At 42.8% G+C, this 18,583-nt stretch overlaps 1 protein-coding gene across 1 annotated transcript in view; it reads left to right on the forward strand.

Moving 5' to 3' along the window:
• LOC113407525 (rab GTPase-activating protein 1-like) overlaps positions 1-18,583 on the forward strand; it is a 536,766-nt gene that overhangs the window by 342,048 nt on the left and 176,135 nt on the right. Inside the window, 1 exon segment of the mRNA XM_026656123.1 lies at positions 16,518-16,631. Coding sequence (XP_026511908.1) covers positions 16,518-16,631 — 114 coding nt within the window.

Consider the following 18,583-nt stretch of genomic DNA (forward strand, 5'->3'; position numbering starts at 1 on the left):
AAAATATTTAGCAAGAGGCACTACAGTAATACAAATAAATAATAATAAGTGCAGGATTGTCATCTGTTTATTTTTTATAATTAGATTTCTTATGGTTCCCAATACCAGCCATTCAGAATCTCACTGCCACAGAATCATGTAAAAATAAGGAAAGTAGAAGTAGAAAAGAGCCTTCCAGAAGAACTAGAGGGTGCTCCAGCTTTATGCCTATAAGAAATATTGAATGACACTGAGTATGCACACCATGGTCTGGGTAACTTCCAGTGGACAGACACACCCGCGCGACCCCCCCCTTTTTTTTTTGTTGCAAACCACACCTCCAACTCACCTATGCCACAGGCAGAAACACTCTGTGGAATACAGAGTCTTTGTCTTCTGCATGCAACTTCAAGAGGCTCCTTGATAAGCTTTGAAATTTACAGTACTCCATCACAGTGGGACAAACTGACCATCGGGCACTCAAGGATTTACCCTAATGTCTTGAGGCAAAAGGGACCTGTGGGTTTTTTTTGTTTTGTTTTGTTTTTGTTTTGGAAAGAGCAAACAGATTGAGACAGACTAAAAGTATCAGTATGTAGCAGAAAAAAGAGAGTGAAGAAAATAGAGAGAGAAAAGGAAAAGAATGAAGAAAAACTCAGGCAGAGTAAAGGACTGTGGGTCTTTTTTTTTTTTTTTTGAAGAAATGTTGCATTATTAATTGTTTTGTATCAGATCTAATAGTATAATGAATGTTTACAGGAAAAAAATAAAAATTAACTTAGGCTTTTAGCTGGATGGTAACCTTTCTCTGAGTCTGACCAGGTGTTACCTGACCCCTTTGAACTCTGCATATTATCTTCTTTTTTTGTTCTGAAAAATGGACAAGCATGAAACAGTATCTACATATGCAATTAGCTCTTTTAAACTATTAGTATTATAATTTTGTATTTTGCAAAGTTCTTTGGAATGTAGGAATTGCCACACTAGATCAGACCGAAAGCCCATCTAGTCTGCTATCCTTCTCTGCCAGAAGCGAGCACCAGATGTGCCAGAGAAAAGTTGAGGAAACCCCACTGTAAGCAGATGTGGTGGTATTTGTTCCCCACATTAGGTCCCATTCTAAGTTCTGATAGTTAGAGATTGTCTTAATATCCCTTCCAAAATGTTTCTTACTAATTATAGTTCTTTTCTTGATTTCCATATAAATATTCAAATATCTTTGAATCGTGCTAAGTTCCTTGCCTCAGTGACTTCCTGTGGCAAAGAATTCCACTGTCTAATTATGCATTGTGTGAAAACATATTTTCATTTATCTGTTTTGAATTTCTGACCTTTGCATTTTGTTAAATGTTCCTTTGCTCTTGTATTATGAGACAGGGAGAACAGACGTTCCCATTCAACCTTCTCTAGGCCATTTCTTGTTTTATATACACCTCTACCTCGATATAACGCTGTCCTCGGGAGCCAAAAAATCTTACCGCATTATAGGTGAAACCGCGTTATACTGAACTTGCTTTGATCCACCGGATTGCGCAGCCCTCCCGCCCGGATCACTGCTTTACCGCGTTATATCTGAATTCATGTTATATCGGGTCGTGTTATATCGAGGTAGTTTAACCATGTCTCCTCTTCTTCTTCATGAAGTTAAACAATCCTAATTTTTACAATTTCTCTTTTTTTCACATGCTCTTGATCGTTCTTGTCACTCCTCTCTGAACCCCCTGTAATCCTGCAATATCCTTTTTGAGAATGAGTGACCAGTACTTGTACATTACTCCAGATGAGGCCATGTTTTGCAGTGACAGTGTTTACTTTCACAGCATTCTTGTGGTGCATTGTACACTGCAGGTGAAATTCACATATGATATATAAGGGTGGTATAGGTTACTTTCTCAGACCAGTTTACTAATCTCTAAGGAAGAGCTGGTGTAAATACAAACCGAGTAGCAGGAAGCAGTGGTGAGACGGTGTGAATTAAAGTAAGGTGCGGTCCTGCTTTCACATATAGATTGTTACATCCTCTGTTGTTTTCTTTTCCAACGCCCTCCTCCCCTTCAAGCTCCTCAGTGTATACCATCCTAAATTCCTTAAATTGCACTTACATTTAGTTACTCTATTGGGCCAAATTCAGAGATGATGTGCAGTGGGTGATATAAGTTACAAGATGGTAGGTGGGTCTGAGTATAAGTAGCTCTAAGAGAGCCTAGAGAGAGTGTGTGAATGGATTGTACAGGCTGAGAGGGCTGGAGAAAGGCACAACTTACTTCAATTTAGACAGACACCCTCAACTGACTTGTTTAGAGACAGACTCTGAATTTGGCCCTGTGTCTACTGGTCTACAAAATAATCCCATTTACCATAGAAGAGGAATGTGCTTCCAGATATGCAGTAAAAGTACCTGTAAATGGTACCTTGGCAATACTGTAGTTTTTCATAGAGTCATCAAGTTTAAGGCCAGAAGGGTCCATTAGATTATCTAGTTTGACCTCTATGTTATAGGCCATTACATTTCACTCAGTTACCCCTGTATTGAGCCCACTTGTGTTTAGCTAAAGCATAATTTCTGTTTGGTTAAAGCATATTTTCCAGAAAGGCATCTGCTGTTGATCTGAAGACATCAAGAAATGGATATCAACCACTTTCCTTGGTAGTTAGTTACATTGGTTAATCACCCTCACTGTTTAAAAAAAAAAAATGGATCTAATTTGAATTTGTCAGTTTTACTTGGGACCAATCCACACACAATTCATAGTCAGGTTTGAATTCTCCGAAGTTCAGGGCTGTTCAGATCTGAGGTTTTGGTTTGTGCTCATTTCTAGCAAGACTATTATATTCTAATGCCAGTACAAGCTATTTTTGCTATAACAGCAGTTAATATGTTTGAGACTAAGGTAGCATACTACAGAATTAAATTGACCAATGTATTTATTGGGCTAACCTAACCATTCTCTTCATCCAAGTATCTTGATATCTAACTCTGTTAAAAAGCCTCCCAGGAATAGCCCCTTCTGCTTTTTCTCAATTCCTGTCTCTCTTTTAATTAGTACTGTTTGATCGGTGCATTTTATACTCCCAGATGAATAAAAGATTATGATAATTGAGAGATGGTCTATTTATGGAAAGGAGCTGAACTGAACTACACAAAAAAATCTTATAAAAATCTTGTCTTTCACTCAATACACAAAACTCCAACATGTGATGTACAAATTCTAATGTGAGATATTTTAAAAGGAAAAAGACTACTGAATTTTAAAATAATAGTTGATAGTGAACCTGGGATTGTGTGGGATTATGTACACGCTGGGTCAATTTTATATATTTCTATATAAAAATGTGGAGAATGAGGAGAGGAAAGGGAGTGAGAGAATGTGCATACAGGATTGTGTGATGTAAAGTTTTATTGAGGCATGAGTTTGGGAAAGCCATATTAATCACAAGTGGCAAAGACACATTGTCATCCCAAACCAGTGCTGACAAAACCTTTATACTACACCACATCTTCATATAGTGTGTGTGTGTCACATTTTACAAATATTTTAGGGAATTTTAACAAAATATGTTCAGATAATTTTTCATATTCCTGAGCCTGTAAAGCCAGATGCCTTAGTTACTCTCGCTCAACTCTGTGGGGCTCAGAGGGAGCCATAAAAACTTCTGAAAGTGTCCTAAAGTACCTTTTAATATCTGAAAATGTCCACTTCAAAGATCAATATTTCTGGACCTTCCAGAACTGGAAACAAGTGATGAGCACCAATGAAAATCTAGGAATTCCCTTTTCAAAGATGTAAAGCTTCCATTTCTAGCCCTGCAGGAGCATGAGATATCACACTTCAAATGTATTATGTTTTTATATATAGAAATTTTGTCGCTGGTCCAGGACTGAATCTTGCTTTTCCTGGGCCTCCAGGAGCTGTGGTTTTGAGGGCCAGAAGGAAGGAAACATTGCTGGGATAATTTCACAAATAAATATCAGTTGTTTGAAGTTACTTAGAGGTCTGGAGTGTTAGAATAGGTCCCAGGCAGATGGATTAGTGGATAGGTGAAGCTGGCATAGGTATGTGATTAAAATACATGCCTGTGCAATTTCTCACATTGACTTTACTTCATAAAGTATATCTGCTTATTAAGAAAGGCCATCCATTCTGTGTACTGAATGAAGAGGGGGTCCTGTGTAAATAAATAAATAAATAAATAAATAAAAATTGTGCATGATCATGTAATTAGAGACTGTCAAAGGCACAGGCAACCTTAATTCTGGCGTTTCCAAACTTTTGAGTGTGTGACTTTGCAACTGTAATATGTTATTTTAACATAGTTTTTAACATAGCCTAGGTTTTTAAACCAGCAAACTGAAAAACCAAAAATTTCATCATGTGGCTTCATATTGACACTGACGTAGGTCGTCAGCAGGGTCAGAACCTTTAGATCCACCACTCGGGCCTTTACCACCTGAGCTAATGGAATAACTGATAGCAGTAGCAGGTTGTCATTCTTTATTTGGAATAGCATTAGAGGGGTATTGGACATTTTGCCATTGAGTTTCACAGATATTTGTGGACAGCAGAGGAATGAGGAGATTCAGAATTCATGGGTTCCATTCCAGGTCCTGGAGGAATGTGCTCCAGTGGGCACAGATTCTTCTGCCAATTCCCTGCAAGTGTGAGCCTTTCTGTTCCATCCCCTCCAATCTATTTCTCTCTTCCTCCTTTCCCCTGCTCCCAGTCTGTCTCCATGCCCATCTGTTCTAGGGCCTTCCCAGGTCCCTGACCCAAGTCTCCTTGCCCAGTCAGTCCCAGTTCCCCAACTACTACTCTTCATACATTCTGTCTCTCTTCTTTCTAGTTGGCCTCCAGTCACCCCTTCCCCGGCCAACAGTCTCTATCTCTGCTGGCTCCCAGGCCCATTCTTCCTCCTTGTCTAGTCTCTTCCTCCTTTTGTCCCCCTGGTTCTTTGTCACAGTCTCTTTGCCCAGTTCTCCCCCTGCACCCTGGCTCCTCATAAAATCTGTGTTCCCTTCACCCCTCTCTCCCCTACTGGTTCCCAATCTTCTTGCCCAGCCAGTCCCACTCTCCCTTGCTGGCTTCTCGTCTGATCCCAGTCTCTTCCTCCCACCCTCTATTTCCTTCTCTGGCTCCCAGTCCCAGTGCCCTTGCCCAGCCAGTCCCAGTGCTTTGATGTTAGACTAAATGATATAATGGTTCCTTCTTGCCTTAAAATCTATCAATCCTCTCCCCCTACCCAGCTTCCAGTTTGAATCTCCCTGCCTAGCAAGTCCCTCTCTTCCCTTGCTCCACCCACCCCATTTTGTCTCCCCCAACTCCCAGTCCCAGTCGTATCTCCCCCCATCCTTCAATTCCTTGTGCCAATTTGGTGACCCCCCCTTCAGTCCACCTCTTATCCCCTCTGTATTAAAGTCAGGCCCCTTCCTCCTGCCCACCGGTTGGGCTCTGCCAGCAGCAGGGTCACTGAGAGCATAGGAGAGGCAGCCTGCTACTCTCAGTTCCGATGCCTGGGCCCAGCCCAGCTCGCAGCAGCCCATTAGCAGCAATTGCAGGGAAAGTACTGTTCCGCACCAGGTTGGAGCATGCTCAGTGCAGATGGAATCTTCAGTGCTTTTATCTGCAAAGCTCTAGCAAGTTTCTGCTCAGCAGGTGTAAACTGTGATTTTTTCAGAGACTTATAACTTGGCCAAATTTGGACAGATTTTCACATGGGTGGTAAAAGCCACACGCCCCTGCCAAATTTCAAGTCCCTGATCCAAAGCTTGGGGGCTTGCAGCTTTTCAAAGAAAAGGTCACCAAAATTTTTTAACATGGGCCAAAACATGTATTTTTCTCTAGCCTCATTCTCAGAAATGGCTGAACCATTTTGGCTGACATTTTCTAAAAAAATCCAGCTGGAGGCAGACACATAGCATGGAAAATTTCAGCCCAAACTGTTAGTTTGGCAAAGTTATAAGCATCTAAAAACAAAGACTTAAAATGGGATATGTCAGGCAACCTTAATAAAAGGTAGTGCTACCAGACCACCTATAATAATAATATAAATAAATATTTGGTAAGGTTTTGTACTCATCTCTAAGAAGCACAGCAAAGAACTTTCAGTCCAGTAAGAGCAGGGGAGGAAGATACTAATATGGTATTGTGCCTTCTTGACCCTGCGCTGCTTTGGGGGCTAGGAAGCCCCTGGTTTAACTTAGTAAGCCCCGAGAGCATGTCAGAAGTTGCAGCAGCCTTCTGGGCCTGCCCTGAGGACTGCTGCATTGTTCAGAATGTCCGTAGTGCTGCATTCTGCGACCCTGGCACATCCTGTATGCCAAAGTTTGTAAGATGGTCTAAGGGGCTTCACAGTGTCTGCACCAGGGTATTTCTCTGACAGCCAAATCCAGGCTTTTAGGGCCCCTATATACCACTGCAACCCTTTTATCTGGCATAAAAGGGCCGGAGCAGAGTTGAGAATCTTCCCCATCGTATATATCCATTTTAATTTATCATAAGGCTCTGCAGTTTATCATATGGATATCACTGCCATGTGTGTAGAGAGTGTGCAATTATATCTCACATATACATCTTGCCTGGGAAGAAGAGTGATCCTCTGGCTAGGATACCAGATGGTAAATTAAGAGCCTTGAGTTTCTATTTCCAGCTCTACCATTGACATATAAAGTGTTAACAAGTCATAAATCTGAGATGCGTAGGTAGATAATTCATTACCTCCGAAAGCAGCTGTTGATTGAACTGAGGTGCTAAGCCACTCCAGGATCTCTCATGTGTAAGCGCTAGGAATATCTCTTTAGTTTAATGTTTCCTTTATGTAAATTGGGTCGCAGACCCATTCTTGTTGTATGGTAACTAAAAAACCAAACCAAACCACATAACCTCTGGCCTCCATGTTATTTGGTACTTGACCACTGTCCTCGGTGCCTGTGTTTGTGGTATTTTTTGGTAGGGTAAATGATTTCCCTGTCCTAGCGTTAGAAAGTGCTTGGTTATAGTTGTACTGCATTTTTTTTTAAAAGTTCTGGGGTCTATTTTGCTTTAGTCTTTGTATGGTAGATATTGTGGAGTCTGGATGCTGCCTATTATACCCCAGTCCTCTGATTCATCTTCTTGCTATGTCTTAGACCGGTGGTCCCCAAACTGTGGGATGTACCCCCCCGAACGTTCAGAGGGACACGTGACGGGGCGTGAGCCAGCCTCCCTCCACCCCAGGGGGTGGGAAGGGAGCATCACACTTCCAGCCCTGCTCTGCCATCAGCCCAGCTCCAGCTGCAGCTCCACTCCAACTCCAGGCCAGCTCTGCCTCTAGTACCAGCTCCTCCCCCATCCCCATTTTCCTCCCACCCTCAGCTCCACCCTCAGCCCAATTTCTGCTGCTGAGGAAGCCTTGGCTGTGCAGTAATGGAGAGAGGGTGCGGACTGATTCTGTTACTGGTAATGGGGGGCGCGACAGGAAAAGTTTGGGCACCACATTCACATAATTTAAAAATAATTGATTAAACTTGCAGAGAAAAATGCTCCTTCCATCCCCAGCGAGATGAATGTAACCAAAAATTCTAACATTTCTATGTCTATTGTGCAAATTGGATCTGCTATTGTAAGTGTGATTAGAGGATACTCCAAGTGCACCTACCAGTGGCACTTCAGAGTAGACCTGCCTCCAACCTAAAACTAAAGGTGAGGTTCCCATGGATCCCAAATATGGAGCTAATTTAAATAACTATAATTATAAAATAACCAACTAGTTTTATATACTAAGGCTCATATTTTAAAAGAAGTCTGTTGATGATAGCAACACTTTAACAATGTGAAGTAGCATTTGAAAGTTTAAGGTACTAGCAGTGCCAGGGAGTATCTCAGTTCAGTTAATCCCACTGTAGTCGATGTTTAGCTGTTTAGCCAGAGAGTTCGTCGGAATCTTACTTTCATAAATCTGCTGTATAGAGGATGTATGAAAATAGTCCTTCCCCAATCATTCCTCTGAGTGGGCAGCACAGAAACCATTGTATGAAATATAATCAAGATCATCAGAACTCTTGTTCTTAATGCCAGGGCACCTGAATTTCTTTTCTCTTTCTTACAAGAAAGTAACTGTTTTCAAAACGATAAAAGAAACCCGCTAAGTATACAAATTACGATAACCATAAACTGCTTTATATCCCAGATCTTTGCAGTATAGTTAGTGTGATTCTCCTAGTAGCAGAATTGTAAACTGAACTCATGTGAACTGAAAAGTTTAACAAGGTGCTTTTCGTACATTTTACAATGTTGTCCTACACTGGCCTTTGTCACAGACTCTATAATGACTTTTGTTGGAACATAGGTTTTATCACACTTCAGACTCATGTGGTCTTTTGAGAATAAATTCATTCCTGTGCCATTTGGCCCAGATTATTTTAGGACTATCTAATTGCTTCCCTGTAATTATTCTAGAAACACCCATTCAATACTGCTGGATGATCCCACTTTGAATCCTGTTAGGTCTCCCTCAGTAAAAAAGGATTTGAATTTGGGCCTTTATACAGCCAGAAAATCTCATTCCCCCCCTCCCCCCAAAACCCCCGATGTTGTTAAATCTTATATACCTAATTAAATGTTCTGTTCTCAATAAGGGCAGGGCAGGGGTGGGGGGAGATGGAAGCTGAACCTGAACTCTCTTCCAGATAGAATAACAACAAAAAACTGGGTCCGGCAGCTTTCCTGTAACTTACTTTAAAATATCCATGTGCTTTTCTTGTATAAGTACATCTGAAGAATGAAGGGGAGAAAAGGGTGTATTAATATGAAAAAGCAGCTTGTTCTTTAGAAAGATACTGATATGAAGTGTGTATGGGAGTGGGTGGGTGTTAATTTAGGTTGGTATGTAGGAGAGGTAGCTGAAAGGGAAATTAAAACAATCTATGGCACATTCTAGATATTTTATCACACTATCATATTGTTAGGCAATATCTTTTCAGTCTTGTTTACTATTTACATGATGTTTAAATGTTTTGGTTATTTGCTAGAACTGTCACTACGTCTGAACCAATAAAGAAAAAAAACTAGATTCCCTGACAGCATTCTTGAGACAAATTTGGGTTGTAGTTCCATTGGAAAAAGCACTAGAAAATATTGTAGCTAGAGTGAATGAGGCACTAGAAGTATATTGTAGGGTTCAATTTGGCCCCAGTTGGGAGGACTCTGACCTAACAGGTTTCCCGTATCTCAATTTTAGTGGGCTGGATTGCCCTCTCTGGGGTAAAAGCCACAGAAGTTGGCAAAAACTTCACAAAAATCATCCAGAGATTCCTTCACATTGTTCCATTGGGAATGTGGGTCAGCTTGCCCTGTGGAATTAACTGTGGAGCCTGCCTAGAAACCCTGCTTTCCCCAGGGGATTTATAGGAGCTTGAACTATGTATGCCTCTTCTGCTCTAGTACTGTCACTTGACACCCTCCCTCATCTCTACCAGCATGAGATCACTGGGAGCTACACAGTTAGGGACTTCTCCGGGTGCAGCAATTGCTGATGACTGCTCCTTATGGGAGGATCCCAGCCATGGAGGAGGCTTAGCATACTGGACCTATTGTTTATTCACTAGCCAGAAAAGTATAAGCAGCTCTTGTCAATGAGCTATTTTAGTGAAAATGTTCTACCTCTTGACCTAAACTTCCATTAAAGGGATTACATAAATGTGTAACAAAACTGATAGACTCAAACTGAGTGAGGGAGAAGAGAAGGGCTGCAGTTTATTTAGAGAGTTTGTCCTAACTCAGTCTAGGGTAGGGTAGGGTGACCAGATAACAAGTGTGAAAAATCAGGACAGGGAGTGGGGCGTAATAGGCACCCATATAAGAAAAAGCCCGAAATATCGGGACTGTCCCTATAAAATCAGGACGTCTGATAGCAAGTGTGAAAAATTGGGATGGGGGTGGGAGGTAATAGGCAGGTAATAGGCATCTATATAAGCAAAAGGCCCCAAATATCGGGACTATCCCAATAAAATCGGGACATCTGGTCACCCTAGTGTAGGGTGACCAAACATCCCAATATTAGGGGCGTTGTCTCATATATCCCTTTTACACCCCCACCTACCCCTGAAAAAAAATGTTCTGATTTTTCACACTTGCTATCTGGTCACTCTAACTCAGTCGTGCTTAAGAATTTATTCCCTTGCATGGTTTGAGAGCTATAACTAGGAAAATACTCAGTTGAAAAAGGGGGCTAGACATTCACACCAGGATGAGAACCTTGTTAAGAAACTGTGTTTATTAACTATGGTTTTGTTGCTGTTTTGTTACGTATTTCTGTAGCATGGTCAGTTAACACAGTGATAGGTACCCTAGGAATACTTAGCATAGATTAGCAAACAAGATGCTTTTTATAAAATAGGGAATAGATCAAAGTCCCTGCACTGAAGAGTTACAGTTAAACAAAGGCAAAACAGCTGTTCAGACAACTGAGGGTTAGGAATCATTGGTGGGGAGTCTAGTATGGGAAGGAATCATGGAAGAAGTGGGTTTAAGGAGAGAAGAGAGGGAGAGCTGGTTGTGTAAGAGGGGGAAGAGTGTTCCATAGGGAAGGTGGAGCTTGGAGGAAGGAATGAATCTCAGAGTAAGAGGAGGAGGTGAAGAAGCAGTTGGGAGTGAGGATTAGGAGGGTCATAAAAAGGAACTGAGAGCAGAGGTGAGTAGGGAACTGAACTAGAACATGGTTTTAAAGAAATTTTGGCCATGTTTGCGCTGTTCAGTTCAATAGTGTTAGAAGCCAGTTTAAGCTTAGATTTCATTTATACAAAGTTACACCTGCGTTTGTCTTTTCAGCTGCAGCTGAAGAGTGTTCAGCACAGCTGGGTAGAGAGGTTCCTTTTGTGTTCTCCTAATCCTGCAATGGGTTGGGCACTTTTTCAATCCCTGGGTGCAGATTATAGCAGTCTGAAGTATGTTCTAACATGCACCAGCTGGTAATGGCCCCAACAGGCTATTACTGTTTCAAGGGATCGCTGTAGAAATCTGGCCGTACCCCTACACTGGCAGCTGTATGGTGGAGTGGCACAGTTCTCTTACAAGGCTCTGAGACTCAAGGATCCCCCTAAACCAGGGATCTTACACTCAAATCACCACGAGGGCCACATGAGGACTAGTACATTGGCCTGAGGGCCGCATCACTGAAATCTTTTCATACAACGCTACAAAAGTATAGTCAAAAATGGATAAAATGAAGAGTAATATAGTATGCTATTAGAAGAATGTATTAACTTTTTTAAAACTGTAATGCGAAGAGGGTTTTTAATAAAATATAAACACCTGTAACTATTCCTTATGTGGTCAATAACACTGATGATGATCTACACTAACAGTCTATCAACATAGCCGTAATGGCAGGAACTTCTTAAAGTACCTAGTCATACAAAATACGTTGCCACTTTTTAACAAACATTCTTCCCAGCTACTCACAGCAAAGAATCATACATGCTGAACTTCATACCTCAGACTGCTCGTCTAGTCCATGAGGCCCCACCCCTGCCCCGCCTTTTCCCACCGCTTCCCCGCCCCCATTCCAACCCCTTCCCCAAAGTCCCCACCCCAACTCTGCCCCCTCCCTGCTCCTATTACAACCCCTTCCCCAATTCCCTGCCCTGGCCCCACTTCTTCTCCGCCTCCTCCCCTGAGTGCACCGCGTCCCCGCTCCTCCCCCCCCCCAGAAAGTCCTAAGCGCTGGAAGGTAGGTGGAGGAGTGGGGACGCGGCGCGCTCGGGGGGGGGGGGAGCACGGCAAGAGGGGAGCTTGGCTGCCAGTGGAGTCGGTGCCTATGGCGGGCCACAGGAAATAACTCCGTGGCCGCGTGTTTGAGAATCTCTATGGATAGATTTATGCTTGGATAATAAGAATATAGCAGTAAGGATATACTACTGACCACTTGACTAGGATGGTGATAGTGACTGCAAAATGCTCAGGGAGGTTAGAGAGGCTATAAAAATAAAAAACTCAATAATAAGGGGGGATTTCAACTATCCCCATATTGACTGGGTACATGTTACCTCAGGACTGAATGCAAAGATAAAGTTTTTTTGATACCGTAAATGACTGCTTCTTGGAGCAACTAGTCCTCAAGAGGAGAGGCAATTCTTGATTTAGTCCTAAGTGGAGCACAGGATCAGGTCCAAGAAATGAATGTAGCTGGACTGCTTGGTAATAGTGACCATAATCTAATTAAATTTAACATCCCGGTGGTGGGGAAAACACTACAGCAGCCTACCATGGTAGCATTTAATTTCAGAAAAGGGAACTACACAAAAATGAGGAACAACAAGGAGTCCGATGGCACCTTAAAGACTAACAGATTTATTTGGGCATAAGCTTTCTTGGGTAAAAAAATCCCACTTTTTCAGATGCAGAGGTGGGGTTTTTTACCCACGAAAGTTTATGTCCAAATAAATCTGTTAGTCTTTAAGGTGCCACCGAACTCCTCGTTGTTTTTGTGGATACAGACTAACAGGGCTACTCCTCTGATACTTGGCAAAAATGAGGAAGTTAGTTAAACAGAAATTAAAAGGTACAGTGCCAAAAATGAAATTCCTGCAAGCTGCATGGAAACTTTTTAAAGACACCATAATAGAGGCTCAACTTAAATGTATACCCCAAATTAAAAAACTTAGTAAGAAAACCAAAAAGTGCCACAGTGGCTAAACAACAAAGTAAAAGAAGCAGTGAGAGGCAAAAAGGTATCCTTTAAAAAGTGGAAGTTAAATCCTAGTGAGGAAAATAAGGAGTATAAACTCTGGCAAGTGAAGTGTAAAAATATAATTAGAAAGGCCAAAAAAGAATTTGAAGAACAGCTAGCCAAAGACTCAAAAAGTAATAGCATAAAAAATGTAAGTACATCAGAAAGCAGGAAGCCTGCTAAACAACGAGTGGGGCCACTGGATGATCGAGATGCTGAAGGAGCACTCAAGGACGATAAGGCCATTGTAGAGAAACTAAATGAATTCTTTGCATCAGTCTTCACGGCTGAGGATGTGATGGAGATTCCCAAACCTGAGCCATTCTTTTTAGATGTCAAATCTGAGGAACTGTCCCAGATTGAGGTGTCATTAGAGGAGGTTTTGGAACAAATTGATAAATTAAACAGTAATAAGTCACCAGGATGAGATGGCATTCACCTAAGAGTTCTGAAGGAACTCAAATGAGAAATTGCATAACTACTAACTGTGATTTGTAACCTATCATTTAAATCAGCTTCTATACCAGATAACTGGAGGATAGCTAATGTGATGCCAGTTTTTAAAAAGGGCTCCAGAGATGATCCCGGCAATTACAGGCCAGTAAGCCTGACTTCAGTACCGGGCAAACTGGTTGAAACAATAGTAAAGAACAGAATTGTCAGACACATAGATTAACATAATTTGTTGGGGAAGAGTCAACATGGTTTTTGTAAAGGGAAATCATGCCTCACCAATCTACTAGAATTCTTTGAGAGTGTCAATAAGCATGTGGACTAGGGTGATCCAGTAGATATAGTATACTTATATTTTCAGAAAGCCTTTGACAAAGTCCCTCACCAAAGGCTCTTAAGAAAAGTAAGCTGTCCTGGGATAAGAGGGAAGGTCCTCTCATGGATTGGTAACTGGTTAAAAGATGAGAAACAAATGGTAGGAATAAATGGTCAGTTTTCAGAATGGTGATAGGTAAATAGTGGTGTCCCCCCCAGAGGTCTGTACTGGGACCAGTACTATTCAACATATTCATAAATGATCCGGAAAAGGGGGTAAACAGAGAGGTGGCAAAATTTGCAGATGATACAAAACTACTCAAGATAGTTAAGTCCAAAGCAGACTGTGGAGAGTTCCAAAGGGATCTCACAAAACTGGGTGACTGGGCAACGAAATGGCACATGAAATTCAATGTTGATGAATGCAAAGTAATGCACATTGGAAAACATAATCCCAAGTATACATATAAAATGATGGGGTCTAAATTAGCTGTTACCACTCAAGAAAGAGATCTTGGAGTCATTGTGGATACTTCTCTGAAAACATCCACTCAATGTGCAGCAGCAGTCAAAAAAGATAACAGAATGTTGGGAATCATTAGGAAAGGGATAGATCATAAGACAGAAAATATCATATTCCCTCTGTATAAATCCATGGTAATCCCACATCTTGAATATTGCATGGAGATGTGGTCGCCCCATCTCAAAAAAGATATATTGTAATTGGAAAAGGTTTGGAAAAGGGCAACAAAAATGATTAGTGGTATGGAACAGCTTCCATATGAGGAGAGATTAATAAGATTGGGACTTTTCAGCTTGGAAAAGAGACAACTAAGGGGGGATATAATAGAGGTCTATAAAATAATGATGGGTTTGGAGAAAGTAAATAAGGAAGTGTTATTTACTCCTTGTCATAACATAAGAACTAGGGGTCACCAAATGAAATTAATAGGCAGTACGTTTAAAACAAACAAAAGGACGTATGTCTTCACACAACGCACAGTCAACCTGTGGAACTCCTTGCCAGAGGATGTTGTGAAGGCCAAGACTATAAGAGGGTTCAAAAAAGAAATAGATAAATTTATGGAGGATCGGTCCATCAATGGCTATTAGCCAGGATGGGCATGGATGGTGGCCCTAGATTCTGTTTGCCAGAATCTGGGAATGGGCAACAGGGGATGGTTCACTTGATGATTAACTGTTCTGTTCATTCCTTCTGGGCACCTGGCATTGGCCACTGTTGAAAGACAAGATACTGAGCTAGATGGACCTTTGGTGTGACCCAGTATGCTGTTATTATGATAGAAGGAGGTTTAGGTTCTCCTGTTATTTTAGGTATAACACCAATGCTTGGTTAGAGCTCCTTGATAGAGAGATGCCAACCCTCCCTAATTTTCCACAATTCTCCTGATTTTTACATGTAATTATGAAATTATTAATTCAGGTGCAAATCTACTAATTTTGCGTGTGTGTGTATCTGTCTATCTGTCTCACTCATCACCACCGGGATCTGACAAACACAGCAAATAGTGCTGTGGCACCAGGGAGGGCATTCTTCTCCACCACCCCTCTGGCAATACGCACACTGCGTAGTGTGGCTCTGATATAGGGTGACCAGACATCCCGATAAAATCAGGACCGTCCCGATTTTTAGGTGTTTGTCCGGTGTCCTGACCGATCTATGGTCGAGACGCAATTTGTCCTGATATTTCACTCCGCCGGCAGCACTCAGCTTTTTTTTTTTGCTCTGCCCAGGTATCTCACAGCCCATGGGCATAGACAGGAAGAAGAGGCACCGACTCCGTGGGTGCTCCGGGGTTGGAGCACCCACGGGGAAAAATTAGCAGGTGCTTAGCACACACCGGCAACCAAGCTCCTTCCACCCCCTCCTCGCCGCCTTCTCCCCCGAACGTGCTGCGTCCCCACTCCTCCCCCTCCCTCCCAGCGCTTCCCGCTGCCTAACAGCTGTTTGGCGGCACTTTGGACTTTCTGGGAGGGAGGGGGAGGAGCGGGATGCAGCATTCTTAGGGGAGGAGGTGGAGAAGAGGCGGGGCAGGGTGGGGACTTGGGGGAAGGAGTGGAATGGGGGTGGGGCGATGGCGGTGCAGGGGCAGGAAGAGGCAGGGAAGGGGCATGGCCGGGGGGGTGTCAAGGGGAAGTCGGCGCCTATGGGGAGAGGGAGAGTTCCCAGTTTCTGCAGGAAGAGGGGAGAGAGAGGTCCAAGCGAACTCCCCAATTCCTTCCTAATTATTTTCATGAACATCCCTAAAAGTCTCAGAACCAGGTTGGCATCTCTGCTTGGTGTATGCTAGTAGAATTTTCTCAGGATTGATTTGCAATAATTTGGATGTTTTTTGACAGACGCATAGCTTTCCAAGCAGTCTCCTTCCTTTTGCACACAAACAGACAGATCTAATTACTAGCCAGCATGAAAATTCAGCTGAATTAAAGAGGTACGGGTAGCAAGGGAAAGTATGGACTTGTCTGACATTCACGTAATCCTTTCTTATTTCTGTTTTGAGAGAGGCAGGATGAATAGTCGCGTGTGGTCATTATGGATTCTAGTATAACAACATTTTCTGCTTTTTTTTTCTTGAGAGCATTGAATGGTCAATTTTAAGTATTTTCAAACAGCCAGGTTCAAACTACTAGTTTTAATTTGTAATTAGCACTGTTTTGCTGTTGCCTTGATATGTTTTGAAGAAATGCATCTGTAAGGCTGCTCAAGGCAGTCTGATTCTGTTTTCTTGATATTCAGAGGGATATATTACTCAACATTTCCAGGGAAAAAGCAACTACAATTAAATGACTAACCATTTCCTTAAAGTACTACCAGAGTTTAAGCTTTTTGGACCCTAAGCCTGGAGGAAGAAAAACTTGCCACGTTGCTCTTACTAAAGCAGCTGCCAACTGGTTATAGGAGTGGAATTTTTTTTAAGTGCATTTTTGGGGGACAAGTCAGTAAGGCAGTTTTGTGATGTAACCATGTTGACTGCAGATATAATTTTACATTCTGCATATTTAATTATACTGTAACTGTGCTAATAGTATTTTTTTTCTCTCGCTAGGACTCTGCCCAGGAGAGTGTCATTACACGAGACATTCATCGAACATTTCCAGCACATGACTATTTCAAAGACACAGGAGGAGACGGGCAGGAATCGCTATACAAGATATGTAAGGTATGGTCAGTTTTTTCTGTTTAAAAAAAAAAAAAGTTGTTTGAGATTTTTGCTGTGATTTTACTCCCTTGTAACTTTGGTCTGGTTCAAATCAGTGGTCAGTAAGATCTTAAAACTTATTTTGAATTAGAGATGTAATTTCAGTGTTCCTCAGGATTAGACCTACTAAAGTAGATCTTGTAACTTCATATTCTGTATCTCCTCAAGTGAGACTGTGGGAATATTACGATCTCAAGTCAGCTTTGCTGATGGGCAGTACAATCTCACAGGTCTGTTGCAGTAGAGGCACAGGGCAATTGAGCTTTGTCACTTGGTCTGCAGAAGAGAGCTGCCAGGGCAGTATGAGCCTCCAGAGCCAGTTCTGCAGTGACAGTAGCAAAGAGCCTCCCTGCAGCAGCTACTCAGAGAGTAGGGCCTCTGACTCCCACAAATAACACTTAACTGTTATGTAGCACTTTCACTCATAGATCTCAAAGCACTTGATGGAGAAGGGTATCATCAGCCCCAATTTATAGATGAAGAAGCTGAAGCACTAAGTGAAGTAACTTGTTCCCGGGCACAAAACACGGATCTGCCACAGTGGAGAGATCCAAAGCGGGGCATCACAGCTAGATCAGTTATGTTCTTCCACCATTGTAATTTTCAGCCAGGGGTGGGAAATAAGATTAGATTTTCTTTTCTTTTTGTCATCAGGAATTATTTTGGTGAAGCTGTGGGATTATTAGTTATGCTGAGTTATATCTCATCAAACTGCTTCTTGCAAGTTTATGTATCCTATTGCAAACTGACATGTCTGCCCTAAAATAGTCAGTTACTGGCTATCCTATAAAAAGAACAGGAGTACTTGTGACTCCTGTTCTTTTTGCGGATACAGACTAACACGGCTGCTACTCTGAAACCTGGCTATCCTATGACTTTCAACATGCAATTTGAGCTGATACACCAAGGGTGTGCAAACTTTTTGGCCTGAGGGCCACATAGGATGACCAGATAGCAAATGTGAAAAATCGGAGCCTATATAAGAAAAAGACCCAAAAATCGGGACTGTCCCTATAAAATCGGGACATCTGGCCACATCTGGGAATAGAAATTGTATGGCAGGCCATGAATGCTCACACAATTGGGGTTGAGGTGCAGGAGGGGGTGAGGGCTCTGGTTGGGGGTGCAGGCTCCAGGGTGGGGCCAGAAATGAGGAGTTCAGGGTATGGGGGGGTGGAGGCTGGGGCAGGAGAGTGGGGTTCGAGGGGGTGAGGGCTCTGGCAGGGGTGCAGGCTCTGCAGTGGGACTGGGGATGAGGAGTTTGGGGTGTAGGAGGGTGCTCCGGTCTGGGACCAAGGGGTTTGGAGGGTGGGAGCGGGAAGGGGGTTGGGGCACAGGGAGAGGCTCAGGGGTGGAGGCTGTGGGCGGCGCTTACCTCAAGCGGCTCCCGGAAGCAGCGACATGTCCCTTCTCTGGTTCCATTGGCTGCGGTTCTTGGCCAATGGGAGCTGCGGGGGCGGTGCTTGGAGTGGGGGTAGCATGCAGAGTGGAGGCCCCTGGCTGCCCCTAAGCGTAGGAGCTGGAGGGGGGGCCATGCCGCTGCTTCCAGGAGCTGTGTGGTGGGGCCCCCGACACTGCTCTCCAGCTGGCGTGGGGCAAGCCCCAGACCCCGCTCCCCAGCAGGAGCTCGAGGGCCGGATTAAAACGGCTGGTGGGCTGGTTTTAGCCCGCGGGCCGTAGTTTGCCCACCCCTGTGATACACAGTAAAAAAAACTTCAGAGATCTGATTTAATGTAACCGAGTGTAACCAGTACAAAGGTCTTTCCCTTTACCCTTTACAATCTTTGATTTTATCCAGTTATCAAAAACAGGGGGCTCCTTTCACAGGTTTGCAAAGAGAGCAAGAGAGCTATGATTCTGCTGCATGGGAAATAGGCCAAAGAGAGGTCATGCAGGGAGTGCTGCATTCTTTG

Source organism: Terrapene carolina, unplaced genomic scaffold (genome assembly GCF_002925995.2).
Source record: "Terrapene carolina triunguis isolate 2854851 unplaced genomic scaffold, T_m_triunguis-2.0 Scaffold212, whole genome shotgun sequence".
In the NCBI taxonomy this organism is placed as follows: Eukaryota; Metazoa; Chordata; order Testudines; family Emydidae; genus Terrapene; species Terrapene triunguis.